Source organism: Tauraco erythrolophus, chromosome 22, assembly GCF_009769465.1.
Source record: "Tauraco erythrolophus isolate bTauEry1 chromosome 22, bTauEry1.pri, whole genome shotgun sequence".
Lineage (NCBI taxonomy): Eukaryota > Metazoa > Chordata > Aves > Musophagiformes > Musophagidae > Tauraco > Tauraco erythrolophus.
This window is the reverse complement of record NC_141486.1, coordinates 7295251-7310639: the sequence shown is the minus strand read 5'-3', so window position 1 is coordinate 7310639 and position 15389 is coordinate 7295251. Positions and strand designations below refer to the sequence as shown.

The following is a 15389-nucleotide window of genomic DNA, read 5'->3' as shown; positions in this document are numbered from 1 at the left end:
AGAGTTACTCTTGGACTCAGTGTAACACCCAACCACCCACCCTGCAGGGAAAATAACAGCTCTCACACACAGCTTCAGTACATAGGTATTTCTGCCACTCCTCTGAAGTCCAAGGCACAGCGTGACAGTACAGAAGAACAGATACCATTGGGTCAAACAAAGCAGTGATGCACACTACCTGTTGTACATAGTGTCCTTGCACAGAGCCCATACTAACTGCTGGTCCAGACGGCTTCCCGCTTGGGCTGGCAGAGCTAGGCCTGGAAATCGAAGAGTCGACAATATTCATGGAGTAAATTCTACAATGGAATGAGAACCTTATTCATGTGTGAAAGAAAAAAAAAGACAGCAACAAGCAGCAGTAGACAGGGTGCGAGTCTGTGCTGTGCAGATCAGTGAGCTCCCCAGGCCAAAAGGCAACACATGGATTGGTTAGGAGAAAAAATAAAGTAATGGCATGTCACAAAAGGTTCAATGACCTGAAGGTCTGGCACGTCTAGACATTAGTACCTCTCATCTTGAGAACACTATGCTGGAAACTGAAACATTTATTCCACGATCCTCAAATTTTCCACCTTTATAAGGAACACACAAAAGCACCCACCAATTCCAATTTCTCTTTCAGACTCGGCAAACTTCAGGCACTTCCCACAAGCACAAAGGGCCAAGTCAGATACACGCTAGCCCACACCCAAAAATCAAAGCCATGATCGTGGATTTTGATACAAGTATTTGGACTACAGTAAGCACACTGTGCATGTGACAAGCCAAGTGAATCTCGTACAGGGAATGTCGCATGCACCATGTCACTGCAAACAGGGAGCACTACTTCTCCACCCTGACTACAGAGGCTAAGTTCTGTAAACATTTTACCTGTATGTATGTGGAGATGGTACAGACCCTCCAGAGGACATATTCTGTTTACCATCGGAGAAGTGAAAGCCTTTCATTTCCATTTGGGAGGACTACAGAAGAAAACGAGTGAAAGAGAGTATCAACTTTGCATTCACAAATCACTCATTAGTTCATAGAAACACTTAAGCCAAATCCTTGCCCTTCTACCCACTGTGCCCATTAAAAGAAGAAACAGTTTTCAGGTGAAAAAAGCGAGGCTTGTAAGTGAAATTATCTGCTTGTATTAAACCAACAAGCCAGCAGCACAAGCAAATACAGAACCTGGAATTTAATTGCTGTGCTCTCTCTCCCCTGTAATAGACAAACTTATGATACGAATCCATCAAACCAGACATGACATTAATATACCTACTCAAATGGACAAGCTTCACAACAGAGTGAAATATCTGGGCAGTATTCCAACTGTGTCTGGAGCTCACCACCCCTCAAGCACTCTGGGGAAACCTGTGTAAACATGTAATAAAACTGGAGACTCCAAACTGGATCAAGGCAGGATGTGGCTCCCTGGAAACAGAACGATGACCAGCAGCAAAACCTGAAAAACTGCTGGCCTGCGCTTTGGAGATGAGGGGAAAATTTAACACCAATCCTTAGCTTTGATATTTAAGGATCTCAAACAAGCCAGTCTCCCCTTTAACAACTAAGATCAAGGAGCAAAACTTCAATGCAGGAGGGGTTACTGCAGCCAAGGCGAGCACGCAGGAGTTAACCCTTACCTCCCTGCTGGTAGCAAGAACAGAAGGCTGGGATCCAGGAGGGAGGATTCTTCGGGGAGCTCCTACGGGCAGGTTTTGCCCCTGAGGAAGCTGGATGGACTGTGGTAGAATCAGGGGCTGCTGGCCAGAGCCGTAACGGGGCAGAGGAAGCTGGGAGCCAGGCACGGGCATTGTTAGCTGTGGGATAAGGACATGCAGTTACTTAATGGCAGGAGCAGTCTTCTGTTTGACACACTGTCTCCCAACACCCTGAAAGCACAGCACTGCTAAAAGAAAGCTCGCAAACAGTGCAGTCTGGCACGGAATAAGTGCAAATCAACGGAACAGAGGGACTTTCACACTGAAACGCATGTTCTGGTAGTGTTGCCAACACCCCATCAGCTGGGCTCTTAAGATGGCATCGATTTAACAGAACTGCACTGGGTGTGTTTTCCCTTGACGTGACAGCACTGTCAGACAGCTCAGTGCCAGGCACTTCATTTGCAGCTCTGATGTCCAAACCAGAAAGCCTGCTACACTTCCATGCCAAAGCACTTTTGGGACTGGATCTCTAGAGAAAGTGATGGTGACCTCAGCTCCATGTTTGGCAGTGAGCTTCAAACTGACGATGGTAATAACTAAGAGTAATCTAAAAAAATGCAGCTCAGGACTCAAAAGCCTCCTGTTCCCCCTGATTCATCTGGCAGTCCTCACAATTGCTGGATTTGGGAGGTTCTATGACAACGCTTTGTAATAAATGAATAAAAAACTAAATTTAAGGCTGGCAAAGAGACCAAGTCACTAGCCTATGATGGATAAAGCATTTCTTCAAATATTTAGTTTGCCAGTATTCTCTGCATTTTCCTCTTTAAACAAAACAAATTTTTAAAAATCCCCGTTTAAAAAAACCTTAACATGTTGCATAAAATAAACGTAATATGAGTTTAATAAAAATATCAAACTACACCAGAGAATCAGAACACATGCATCCACAGTCACAGCTATGCTTACAGTAGGATTCAATGTCTTTATCTGAACAATGGTTTACAAAAACTTTTTCACACAATGAAATCCTTGTTAAGATGCTGCCAAGCAGATCAGCAGAAGTTGTAAATAAGACCTGGATAACAAACGAATTGAGAAGATAGATGAGCTTTTAATACAAGGTCTTAGTTACCCTGGAAACCAAGTTAAATCTGGAGACGACTGGGATTTGGCTCTCAGAAGAGGTACTTTTAGGACAACTATTGCATCATGGCCTCCTGTGCATGAAGCACTGTCAAGATTTGATCTAGATGAAATGTCTTGAGGGCAAGGACTTCCAAGTTACAAAATGACATCTCAGCAGGGATAGACAAGTAATTAGCAAGAATCTCATTAAATAAAGGTGCTGCGTGTTTGAAACAACAGTTCGCAGCACAGTTTCTGGGGGAAATCTTTTGCCTCTTTACAAAAAGCTTAATTCACACAAACATGACTCAACACAAACACTAATTTCAACCCAGTCTCAGGAACAAAGAGCTGTGAAAGAGTCTGTACAAGAGAGCAGCTTGCAAGCTCTGCTACTAACCTGCGTAAGCTGCGAGTCCATCATCTGGGAGGCTCCCATACCAGCCGCCTGGTTTATCTGGCCCTCATAAACCAGTGTCTGGCTTCCATTCATGGGCTGATAGGGGGACCCAGACTGGGTTTTCACTACCTCCAAGGGCTGCATGCCTGGGAAGGCAGAATACGGAGGCTTCAGAGCAGTGCCTCCTGTCAGGACCATGGTGCTGGGTTGAGACAGACTGGGGTGCATATACACCTGAGACCTGGAGAAGAAAGACACGCTCAAGTCATTATACAGAAAATCTTTGGAGACTACGCACACACAGACCCTGCCAAACCATATCTAGCCTGCAATCAGCAAGCAGTTCTCAGATGCTACTAAACTGACAGCTTACAAACAAGCTGTGATGCCACTTTCCATTTTAGTTACAGGGTTTTTTTTACTTTCACTTTTAAGCCCTTACAACCATGTCCTTATGTTGCAGGAATATTCTACAGAATGACACTGCTTTCTATCCAAAGTTTATGTTTCAATATCCTGCACAATAAGCTCCGGATTACAAGGGAGGATTCAGGTTACCACAAGTCTGCAGCAGTTTTGCACAGCAGAAAAGAATCAGAAGTTAAAGATACAAACAGCTCTAGCAAAAAAAGTAGTGGTTTTTTGGTGGTTTGTTTTTTTAAAAAAAATCTCAGTGTGTAGGTTTTTGAGGCCTTGAAGGACTATTCTGATCATTCATTCTCATCTCGTGCAGGGAAGGGGGAATAGAGTACAATTCCCACAGCCAGCCCAACTCTGAAGTGGATGACCCAATCCTCCGATTCTAGTAAGCAGCTCCTGTAGCCAAGTACTGCTCCTGTTACAGTTGTGTTCAATTTTCTAACTTGAATCTCACAATTTCTTCTCCAAAGTGCAGGCACTTATTCTGTTCTTGTCAGTTTGCATCTAACAAAAACAGTTACTTAATTTCAAAATCCAGGTAATCGGCTCTGATCAAACTGTCTTTGTCTTCTCTCAAGTAGTAAACCAAATACAGCGAGTTGCAAGCTCTGGGTTTCTTACTAGTAGCTCTGCTTGCCAGCCCACAAACCTCCTCCTTCTGCATCATTCCCAAGATCTGCCCTCTCCTTTGAGAGGGTAGGCAGTACAACTGAGTAACTTTCCAAGGATGGTCTTTGCTATTGTCCCACAAAGAAACACGCTACAGAGAGTCTTATGTGCCCCGATACCCTTGCTCTCCACCCCAGCAGTGTTACTAGTGGAAGGAAACAGCATGTCAACCAAGGAGGAAGGGCAGACGAGCATGCAGTATCTGATCAACGTACAGAGCCATCAGGAACATAAGAGATCAAGCCACAAGGGAATGAAAAACTGGAAGCAGTTACCTGAAGGGCTGTATGGAACTGTACATCTCCTGGGACTGGGAAACAGGCAGGCCACCCCTCAGCCCAAGCTGAGCTTGGGCCTGTAAGGATGTGTGGAGGGAAATGGGAATCTGTTGAGCAGCAGCCTGCAGAAGAAATTAAGATGACTGAGAAGTACAAGAGCAGCCAGAGACTCTCCCAGGCTGTTAAAAATCCATCAGTTTCCTCCATGAGCCAATCTGCCACGACAATGACCTCTATTGCACCGTTACTCAGCCTCTGCATCGTTCCACAGAACAGCAGCACACCGGCAGAGGAAGATACTGCGTGCACACCCAAGAGGGAAGACTGATGCCTGCAAGAGGCATTTGGTGGACACGAGGGGACCAACATGCTCCACACACACAACAGGCACTGACAATCCCAGCTCCCATTTGCCTACATTCTTCCCTTGAAGGGGCTCTCCCCAACCCTATCAACACCCTATTTACTAAGGCTAGGGAAATTGCTCATCAGTACTGACTAGCTGCAGAATTTATAGAAAGTCATTTTACCTCATGCAGATGCCTCAGCATCTGCTTCAGTTAAACCCAGACCAAAGCCACACCTAAGCTCCTTTGGGCTATTAGATAAATGACTCCTTGTTTCTTCAATGCCACCCTGAAGACTCCTCGAGGGACCACACTAGCTAGTTGTATTTCTCCCTTACCTGTTGGTAGCTTTGCTGCTGAGGTATCGTCTGAGGGACCAGGCGGGGCTGACTTGCAAACACATGACCATCCAGGTACAGGGGTGGAATATGGTTACCTAGACATCAGAGAAGGCAGGATGTAAATTCAAGGTACAGGGGAGATACAGGCACAGTTACACTGCAGAGACCTGCAGGTCAAGACTATTTCCTGCCTCTCAGCAACCACCTCAGCAACTCAACACAAACACAGTACCCATTTAGAAGAGCCTGTAAAGCTCCTAAGCGCACATACCAAAGCCAGCAGGCCACTCTCAGTAGCAGGCTTGCTGAGAATTAATCATACCTTTTTGTAAGATGCTAAACGTAAACCCGGGCTTCTCATCTCCACCAAAAAAAGTCACAGACACTAACAGTTCGGGAATTGGAGAGCTGCACTCCGAACTGTTCCTAAAGGCCAGAAACCTGCTCTGCCATCATTTCATCTTTGCAGCTAGGAGGGACAGAAAGTGCAAACACAGTGCTCGAGACCTTTGCACAAGAGATCTGAAAGCCCTATTTATCCCCAGGGTGGCACTGATTAGAAAGTGCTGTGTCACTCTTGTGGTTCTGCACAGACCTGAACCATGGGATTTATAAGGAAAATTAGAGTGAGTGGGGAAGGAAATCATCTGACTTGGAACAATCTGTTTTCAAAGTGGAAGCTAGTAACGGAGTCACTACAGTAGCCCACTTGCTATCACTTGCCCAGCATATTCCACTCCATTCTTGAACGAAGGAATGAAAGGAACAGCGCATGCATAAGAGGTCCTTTGGGACCCAGGACTCAGAAAATTCAAGTACATTTCCTTCTTCCAGATGCTTTCCCTAATTATACAAACTATCTAACACAACTGAGTTTAAATAAGCTTTCCCTCTAACTTAAGGATACCAACACCTTCCCATCTCCCGGAGTTTTGCGAACTGTTAATCAAGATATTACGTACAAAGAACAGAACCTGGGACAAACAGAAAAGTCTTAAACAGCAAAATGAGCAGAGAAATGGTTGATATCATTATCGGGACTGTGAAGTCTCTCAGCCACAAACTTCTTCCCTTCCTTTCTATTCCACTGAACACACAGTGAAGGGTAAGCAGGATCTATTGAGACACCAGAGAGGCTTGCCACTACACGGGGAAGTCGTCCTTACGTTACGTTTACACCAGTCATGCTCAAGTAACATTCTCCAAAGTGAGGAGACGGTCTCTCTTTCTGTCATTAACAATCTGTTAAATACTAGCCAGCCAGTTACTTTACAAGGAAGCTCTTCTCAGCATGTTCTCATCTCCTAGAATCCGAGGATGATTCCTAGATACCAACCAGACAATGCAAATACTGCTGCCAGTTTGCAGGTACCTGGAATAGATGCAGAAGGTGCTACGGACGCCACAGGCATAGGAGGCATAGAAACTCCACCAAAAGAGCTGTAGCTGACACCGTTGGAAGCTCCAACACTGGAAGGAGGCTGGATGCCTGAACCTGCACCTCCTGGGGAGTTCTGTTCTGGTAAACTAGGAGAGTTTTCCCAAGCTTTACGAGCAGACTCCATCTACGGAAATGAAGGACAACAACTATAGACAATTCGAATGGGGAGGACAATATTGAAGCCTAGAGTTACTCATCTATGGCCTATTAGTTAAAATTCCATCTAGTCTAGTTATAGTGGAAAGCTGGCAGGTCTCAGGTCAAGGGGTTTCCACACCAATTACCTATGGGCAAGCATCCTTCACAAATACTCAGTCCTCCTTGGTATTTGCTGAGCTTTTTGGGTTTGGGGTGGTGGTGATTTTTGTTCTGGTTTATTTTGGGGTTTTTGTTGTTGTTTGTATGCTTGGGTTTTGGTTTGTTGGGTGGTTTTTTTATTATTATTTTGTTGGGTGTTTTTTTTTTTTTCCCCTCCTCCTTTTCTTTAACTCATCAGGCACCTAGGATCCCTGACCAGTCATCTTACTCAGCTACTGAAAGAGTAGGAAAGCTCTATCGCACTTGTTCTACAATTAGCAAGGACTTCAGCAGCCAGGACTGCTGAAACACATGCCCTTCCACCCATGCTGAATAGCATACACACACAACTTTTATAGAAGATAATTTAAAGATTTAGCAGTACCTAACAAAACACTCTGGGAAAGATCTCTCCATCCTCCCTACTCTGGCCATGGAGACATGGCATCCACATCGAGGATAAACACACACATGCCAGCTTGCTCACCTTAAGAGTAAGGTCGGCGGTGGGGAAGGACATTGGGTTCAGGCCAATGCACCGCTGGAGGTGATGATCTCTTCGCAGAATGGGAATGGACTGCGTTAACCCTGCCTGAGGGGAGATTCGTAAATGGTGAATATATAAACTCTCATGAGAATGTCATGAAATACCAAGGTGGACAGAGCCTCAGCTGGCAGCTCTGGTAACAACTCAAAGGCTTCAATCCTCAGTGGTACTGCAGGAGTTAAGTACTACATTCAACTGTGATCCGTTCTGCTGTTGGAATAAATGCAGCTTTGGTGACGTGCAATGACACCCTCTGTGTCGAGTCACACCAGCTTCCACTTAAACATCAATTTGACCCAGTGCCTTTGATTTACAGAAGACCTTCCCCTCTTGTTCCAGATTTGGAATCTACCTAATTTTTAGATAAAACCTGTTTCTGAAACAGCACTTCTGAAAAGAAACACCCTTTAAGACAAACCTCCAAATCAAACAGCCTACAAACTTACAAAAGCCTACAAACTTGAAGACTTTCAAAAGCAGCTTTGTGAGTTTCTCACATTGCTGTCCACAGCTGAGCTACAAGCAAGCTGGGCTTTCAGTGTGCTCACTCTTTCACGTACAACAACGAAATAGTCAGATGGCTGGAATAAGCTAGAAAACCTCCAGAAGAGCCTGACTAACAAGTTAACAGTTCTCTGCCTTGCTATGGCAGATGAGACCTTCTGAGGAAGCTGGCAGTCCAGACCTAAAACCACCACTATCTGCATCATGTCCATTACCAGCACTCTTGTGTCTCATAGGAGGAGAACGGTGATCTCGGAGATCTGCGATACCTCTTGCTTTACACAGGTCACTGGATGATAATGGAGCTGCTTTCTATGTCACTTCTGAGCTAGTGAAGCTCATTTTATCAAGGCACCTTGAGGGCACAAATTTCCATTATGGATTTCAGTCACGTGTGCTGCCTAAGCATTAAGTGTGAAGTCAACTGCAAAGAAATATGCTTACTCTCTTTGGAAGCAATCTGAGGTTTAACTAAGGAGCATCTCCAATGAATCAATGCCAAAAGAAAAAAAAAAAAACTTACATTATTGGCCAAGGCATCCTGCAATTTGGTGACAGAGTTAGCTGCAGAGCCAGAGACAGAACCAGGTGGCAAGCTGAAGTCAGAGTCCTGAAAAATCAAAACACACAAAATTCAAATCCTGGTCCAAGGGCCACCCATCTGCTTCTCATGGTTAATGACTTCAGCCTGCATCATGACACTAGAAATTAAAGGTTGTCCTCCAGTAAGCCTTGCTGGAAGACAACAAAAAGACACTTCTCAGCACTCAGCAGCAGGCAACCCCCAGAGGCACACAAAGGCTCAGATGGCCGTAATTTTGTCCCTCATCTGTGTTACCACTCCAGCTGGTCCTCGGGACAGTATCTCTAAGGGCATATAATGTGTTTGCCAAGACATCTTGAGTACCTGGTTTGTGTCAGTAATGAAATCTAAGGCAAATCTACAGCTGGAAACTTCCTCTAAATAATCTTTCTTTCTCAAATCACCTTTCATATCTCAACAAGCTCAAATCACCAAGAAGATAAAATTAAATTCAATCCTCACTTTAGGATTTACTCCAAATTCAATGGGTGGCACAGGAAGTACAGAATCCACGTGAATTTCCACCCCGTTAACAGGGGGAATATTCCCTTCCAGCCGTTCCGTTCCCTCCGAACCCTTTCTGTTTTTCAGGGAGCGTTCGTTGCCGATTGGTCCAGGCTTGTGTTCCTTGTTCTGTCCTGAGCCTTGATCTGAATCCTTAACAGGAAAGCAGAGAGGCTGAGACACAAAGACCGAATAACCCAATCTCAAGCCTTAAAAATGCTATCAAGAACAACACAACCACCTCACAAGGTCTCTCACTATGTGCTCTGGCTTGGCTGCAAATCCAGATTACCTTTTTATCAGATTGCTTCTGCACTTGCTCCTTCTGGCAGTCAGGCTTTGGGTCCACCAGGCCAGCCCCATTCATCTCCTCTGGTTTGAGGGTGCCATATGGAGAACTGCGCTGAGAGGAGGTAGCGGAGGATTCCCGAGACTCCGCGCTCAAGTCAATGCCACTATCCCCCTGGCTGCCTTTAAAACCCTGCTATGCAAAGCACGAAATGTGTTAAAGCCCTGGACTTCGACCCAGCTCCACAAAGGAGGAAAAAAAAAAATCCCAGAAAACAGCAAGACCGTGTCCCCTTTTCAAATTACATTCTTGGTTAACTGTAAAGGAGTTGGGCCTGACCTGCAGCATCCCTTGGCTGCTGCTTCAGCTCTACACAGCCCTGAGACAGGTTAACCAATGCACCAACTGGACTATGGCTTTAAAGTAAGTGTCCCACATAGCAACTGGGCTGAGATTGCCAAACTCATTTCACTTGTGACTCAAACCAGATTTGAACTCTGGTCTCCAGAGGTGAAGCATTCAGGAGCCTCCTCCGCCCTCCCTGCATTAAGGCTACAGCTACACACTGCTCCAAGGCATGAGGCACGCAAATATGACCTATGGGATTCCACCATCCTCGACCATACTCTCTGTCCAGTTAGGAGCGTAACCCTGGCACAGCTGTACCAGACAGCTACTCCAGATTTACATCCACATGTAACACCATGCAACACTTGGCCCTCTAGGTCAAGATTTGAGCAGCATCAAGCTCAAATCAGGACTGCCAAGGGACAGTTTAAAATTGCACAAGCAGAGCTGAGAGTTGCTAAGCACAGATGGAGCGATGAGAAGCATTAAGTCACCCATGTTAATATTTTGTACACACAATACCTCAATGGCACATTAGGTGCCACTTACCTCAGTGGTGCCAGATTCAGTACCATTAAAGGTATTTACAGGCTTGCTCCAGGAATCACTGCCAGGAGACTGAACGGAAAGAGCTGGAAGAGAACGGAGGGCAGAGTTCGGCTGCTTGAAACACAACTGTGAGCACACCTTGTACACCGTGCATGTTATACTATTAACTTTCCATTTCTAGACATGAGATAGGATATTTTCACCAACTCAGAAGGCTAGTGCTGTCCATTCAGCGGAGACATGACAGCACATGATAACACAGGGTGTGGAGAGTGAGGCTAGAGAAGAGGGAAGAGATTTCTTAGGGAACATGAAAACAACAGGACAAAGAGCAGAGACAGAAACAACGGAGGCTCTAGGTCTTCAGGGCTAGAGGATGAGAAGACAGAGGAAGGCAAAGCAAGAAAATGGCTGAAGTAGATCCAGCCCAACAGGCTAGAAAATGCTATGTAGGATCTTGACGTTACAAGAAGATCCAAGAAACAGGTTAGGAGACTGACACAGTCAACAACAGGAGGATGACGGCTGAACAGTACAGCTTCAAACAGTTGCTACTCCAGATGTCTGCTAGCTCCCCTCTCACTTCCAGCACCAGACCACAGAACGTTGTCTTCTCTTAAGGACAGACACCACGTCCTTCCTGCACACACCAGAGAATTCCTCAGCTCTGTGAAACGCTTTTGAACAAACAGACCCGAGCTCACCTGGGCTGTTGCTTTCCCAGATCTCTGTGCCCAGGCCATTTCCAGAAACTGTTACATCACTTTGCTCCAAGCACAAATTGTTCTGCTTCTTTGCGAATCGAGGAGGAATGCGAGACTGAAGGACGCGGGCCTTAGCTGGTGCCTGAGGGAGAAAAGGCACAGGCTGTAACATCTGTCACTACACTGGGCTAACACGGCTTGCTTCTGGTGAGTTCAAACCCTGGATTTCTAAATGCTGAAATGTGAAAAGCCCCCAACTCATGTAACAGAACAATACAAAGCAATTCTTACCACTCCCCTGCTTTTTTTTTTTTTAAATGGACCTTGTGGCTACTGGGAGGCTCCCCCAGTCTAACAAGACAGTGAAAAAAGCTGCCTTCAGCAGCATGAGACTTTTTTTCTTTTGGGGAAGTGAGGGGATAGGCTACAAAGCAAAACAAAATTAACACTACAACAGACCTGCTCGGCTTAATTCCTCTCCTTTACTCCAACTACAGCAAGATCAATTAATAACTTCATAACACAGAGATCGCTCTTTCACAAAGCCAAGATCTGAACAGGAAGAGAAGCACATCTCTGCAACTGCAAGACCTTTCCCACTGCATGTTCACAAATTGTCTTCAGCTTAATTTTGAAGACGCCAAGCAACCAGGGGTTTTAGCTGCTTGCGAGACTCTCTGAACCTACTACAAGCCCTCCCAGTCAGGGAGCATTTCCCAACTATGCTCTTCATTTGCATTTAGTCCTCCAGAGTTCACTAAGTCTCCTTTCTTGTGAAAATATTCTCTTATCCTCCTAGAATTTGCAGTCTTCCAGTACGTGTAGACAAATGCCCCCTCCTAAACATTACTTAACTAAGCTAGCCACACTGCAGTCTTAAAATCTTTTCTTGTAAATTAACTCCTCCATCCTATCGTGAACACAGATTGTCAGAGCTTCTTCCAGTGTGTTAGTTTCTTTCTGGTCAGGTGCCCAGACACAAACATGACACCTCTGGCAAGGAAGCCACCACACCCTCTTCTAGCAATAACACACTGTTGACACAGCAAGAGTGCAGAGATCCTCCAGTTACTGCTGCCCAGTATCACACCAACTACAGCCAACAACTGGCTTAGTGAGTTAACTTGCTTTGGATGAGGATCACTTCAGAAAACCCTCCTTAACTCACAATTAACAATTCAGCTAGAAAAGAACAGTCATAAATCTAACCACCCTTTTCAGACCAATGGACCCTTCCCATCAGAGCCAAAATATGTTTCTGGAGCTTAACGCAGGATCTGTACTACTTTGGCCAACTGCATGTTTTTTCTGCTCATCCGAACACTTTTTGGGGCCCCGTTCCTCTGACTGCAGTCCAAACAATGTACCAGGTTAAGCTTTTTCTGCCTCCCATTCCTCACCTGAGCAGCCTGTTCCTTCTTCCTTCGCTCCTCTTCCAGCAAACGACGCTGCTTTTTAGTGAGAACCTCAATGAAGCCTTCACCTGCCATAGAACCTACTTCATTCTCTTCTGTGTTCGACACCCGATTCTCGATGATGGTACCTGAACAAAGCATGTATGGGGGAAAAAAAAGTGTATGTGCATATGCATATAAAGCTTTATAACTGGAGTAATTTAAAGTACACATTCCAAATAAGATCCGTGCTACAGGGAAACAAGTTCAGCCAGCAGCACTGCTGCCAAGCTTAAGCCAGGGTAGTCTGTTGACATCTACTGGTCACTTTATCCTGCAGGCCTTTGCTCTCCTCTGCCTCAAGATGAGCATGCTCCAGCTGGGAGAGCTCAGGAATGTGAGCCATGTGCTATCTTGGGTAACTTTAGGTGTAGTATCAGTTGAAACAAGCCTCACACCTTTTCAGATATTAGCAAGGACAAAGCAGGCACAGGTACTTTTGAAAACACACCCATCACCTCTGGATATAAAACCTCAGCTCTACAAAGAGCAGAAGCTGAGTCATGGCCAATGGTTTCAGAGATTCTCATTTCTTGCTTCCTTGCTAAGAGCTTAGACTCAAATTCCCCACTCTACATGCTCTTTCAACTTCCTTCACACGACGTAAGGTATTTTGGGCTCAAAATTTAACACCTTAGATAGAAATATGGAAAAGTCTCATTTCTCCCTAAAACCAAACTTCCCATAGAAGAAACATTAGAAAGACTTGTCAGATCTGGCTGAAAGTTTGGGTTTAAAATTTAAAACCATCTTTTGTCTTCCAAGTTTTCCCTATTTAGATACACTGATATTTCTTGTTTGTGTAAATAAATGGAAGTTAATCTAACCTGATATTTAACACTACACTGGATTGACTCAGCCTGGCTTGAAGTCAGCCACAACATGTCATCCCTTAAAAGAAACTAATTAATTAAGACACTCACTTCCATAACTCAGCTCAAACTGTGACAAGGCCTCCCCCTTCTCACTTGCTCTTTGCGCAGCTGATTTGGGCTCCTTCTCCGGCTTTTTACCTGGCCCCTCTGCACTTTCCGAGTTAGCATGGGAAGCCCTATCCAAGCTGTAAATGGAGTGGCTGCTCCCACCACTGGTGTTGCCAAGGCCCCCTGCTTCTTCTGGAGATCTACAAGGAAAGAAGGGAAAGGAATTAGATTTGTCACTAGAAGATGAGTAAAAGTATCAAAAAGAAAACACACAGACTATATTTTGCCAGGTTTCTAATCGCATCTCATCCTTCCCTAGCCTTTGCTCAACTAAAGCAGACATTAATTTCTGAGCACACAGCCCATTACAAGGACGTTACTGGGAAAGCGGGATGGAAACAGAACAATACCTGTACTTCTGAGTCAACCAACACGCTGGCTCTGCAACAAAGCTAACACCCTAGCTTGTCCCTACAAGGAGGGCTCTGTGCTTCTGTGCAGTGTCTCCTACCCTCCCATGACACTGCTCTAACAGCTCCCCTGCTCCTCTTTCCAATTAACACACCTTTGTTGGCTAGCATCAGGTGACAGGAAGGGAGATGAGGAGAGGCTGATGACATTGGGGGGAAAAAAAAAAAAAAAAAAAGAGTATTATTTTCCTATTTTGTTTCTCCCGGATTTTTTTCCCCATTTGACCACCATCCACACATCACTCCCAAGCATTCAATTCACAAAAGAGGCATGGTTAAAGGAGAAGGTGGGGGGTAAGCTTCCCTCTTCCCTTACCTTTTCCCTCTACCTGCATGCATCTTACCAGACATCAGCTCTCCTCTCCCTTATTTCCATATAAACTAGTATTAGTTACTACATCCAGGAGTTGGGCAGATGGGCCACAAGAGGACAGAAAACAAAGACCAAGTTGCCTATTTATCAGTGCTTTAAACCCAATACAATGCAGCTGCACAAGTCTCTCTTCTGTTCCTGTTAAAGGAAAAGGGTAACAAGGGAGCTGTCAAACTGGTCCAGGATCCAGGCCCACCTAACCCAGCATCCAGTCAATCATCAGATTTTTCACAAGGCACTTGCAAGGAAATACGTAATTCCTAGCGTTGTCTTAAAATTCTCTCAGGAGGAACTCCTCTCACCAGGCTAGGAACCCACAGCGCTGCTTGCCATGCATCACCGGTCTCCACTAAGGTCTAAGACAATATTTGCTCAGGCAAAGCCAGGACTGGCGATGTCACACACTGCGCTCATGCCACAACCACACTGCTGGGAATCCAGGTTAGCGAGTCACCCTGCGCAGCTCACAGCAACTCATCCCAGGAAAACCTAACCCTCACTTCTGTGCTCTGCTGCACTCAACTGGGGACCCATGATAGGAGAGGAAGGAACACAGATGGTTCAGAGTTAAGGACCAAGATTTCCTTAATTAACTTTCATGCCTCTAGTGAGAGGCAGCCCAGAGATCGGAGAGTTGTCTTGGCCCGAAACTAAGGTAAAGAGCAGCACATGTCATGCCCACAGTGTCTCAGCAACTTCCATAAATCTGGATTCCCAGCATGGAAGCAAAGTGATAGCATACAGGGCAATAGCTTCAAACTGAAAGAGAGTAGATTTAGATTAGGTAGAAGGAAGAAGTTTTTTACAATGAGGGTGGTGGAACACTGGAACAGGTTGCCCAGAGAAGTTGTGGATGCCCCATCCCTGGAAATGTTCAAGGCCAGGTTGGATGAGGCTTTGAGCAACCTGGTGTAGTGGAAGGCATCCCTGCATGGGGGCTGGAACTAGATGATCTTTAAGGTCCCTTCCACCTCAAACCATTCTATAATTCTAAAGGCATCAAACAGTTATAAAACAGACAATGATGAAACCCTTGGACGTCATAAGGTTGGATAAATGGTACTAGAAGTCACCTGTGCTAGATGAGAATGAACAGCCAACAGCTCCTCATCTACAGTCCAGCCCTTCATCACTCCTCCAATACCTGTGTATCAGATACTGATCAGAT

The 15389-nt window shown here is 45.2% G+C and overlaps 1 protein-coding gene and 1 non-coding gene across 10 annotated transcripts in view; both read right to left on the bottom strand.

Moving 5' to 3' along the window:
• Window positions 1–15389, bottom strand: part of PRRC2B (proline rich coiled-coil 2B) — a 49406-nt gene that overhangs the window by 3087 nt on the left and 30930 nt on the right. For 3 of the 9 annotated variants that reach the window (XM_086625420.1, XM_086625419.1, XM_086625421.1), the window contains exons 17-31: window positions 13379–13578; window positions 12402–12544; window positions 11002–11143; window positions 10298–10380; window positions 9404–9595; window positions 9070–9264; window positions 8548–8634; window positions 7461–7565; window positions 6608–6800; window positions 5233–5330; window positions 4545–4669; window positions 3181–3421; window positions 1632–1808; window positions 874–965; window positions 179–299 (exon numbers count right to left, since the gene is read on the bottom strand). In XM_086625420.1, coding sequence (XP_086481546.1) covers window positions 179–299; window positions 874–965; window positions 1632–1808; window positions 3181–3421; window positions 4545–4669; window positions 5233–5330; window positions 6608–6800; window positions 7461–7565; window positions 8548–8634; window positions 9070–9264; window positions 9404–9595; window positions 10298–10380; window positions 11002–11143; window positions 12402–12544; window positions 13379–13578 — 2194 coding nt within the window. Of the gene's footprint in view, window positions 1–178; window positions 300–873; window positions 966–1263; window positions 1360–1631; window positions 1809–3180; window positions 3422–4544; window positions 4670–5232; window positions 5331–6607; window positions 6801–7460; window positions 7566–8547; window positions 8635–9069; window positions 9265–9403; window positions 9596–10297; window positions 10381–11001; window positions 11144–12401; window positions 12545–13378; window positions 13579–15389 lie in introns of those variants that run through there. The other 6 variants (XM_086625422.1, XM_086625423.1, XM_086625424.1 and 3 more) reach the window with 6 other exon arrangements.
• Window positions 6284–6369, bottom strand: LOC147527218 (small nucleolar RNA SNORD62). Its single transcript, XR_015222812.1, has one exon. It is a non-coding gene; the product is annotated as a small nucleolar RNA SNORD62 (small nucleolar RNA).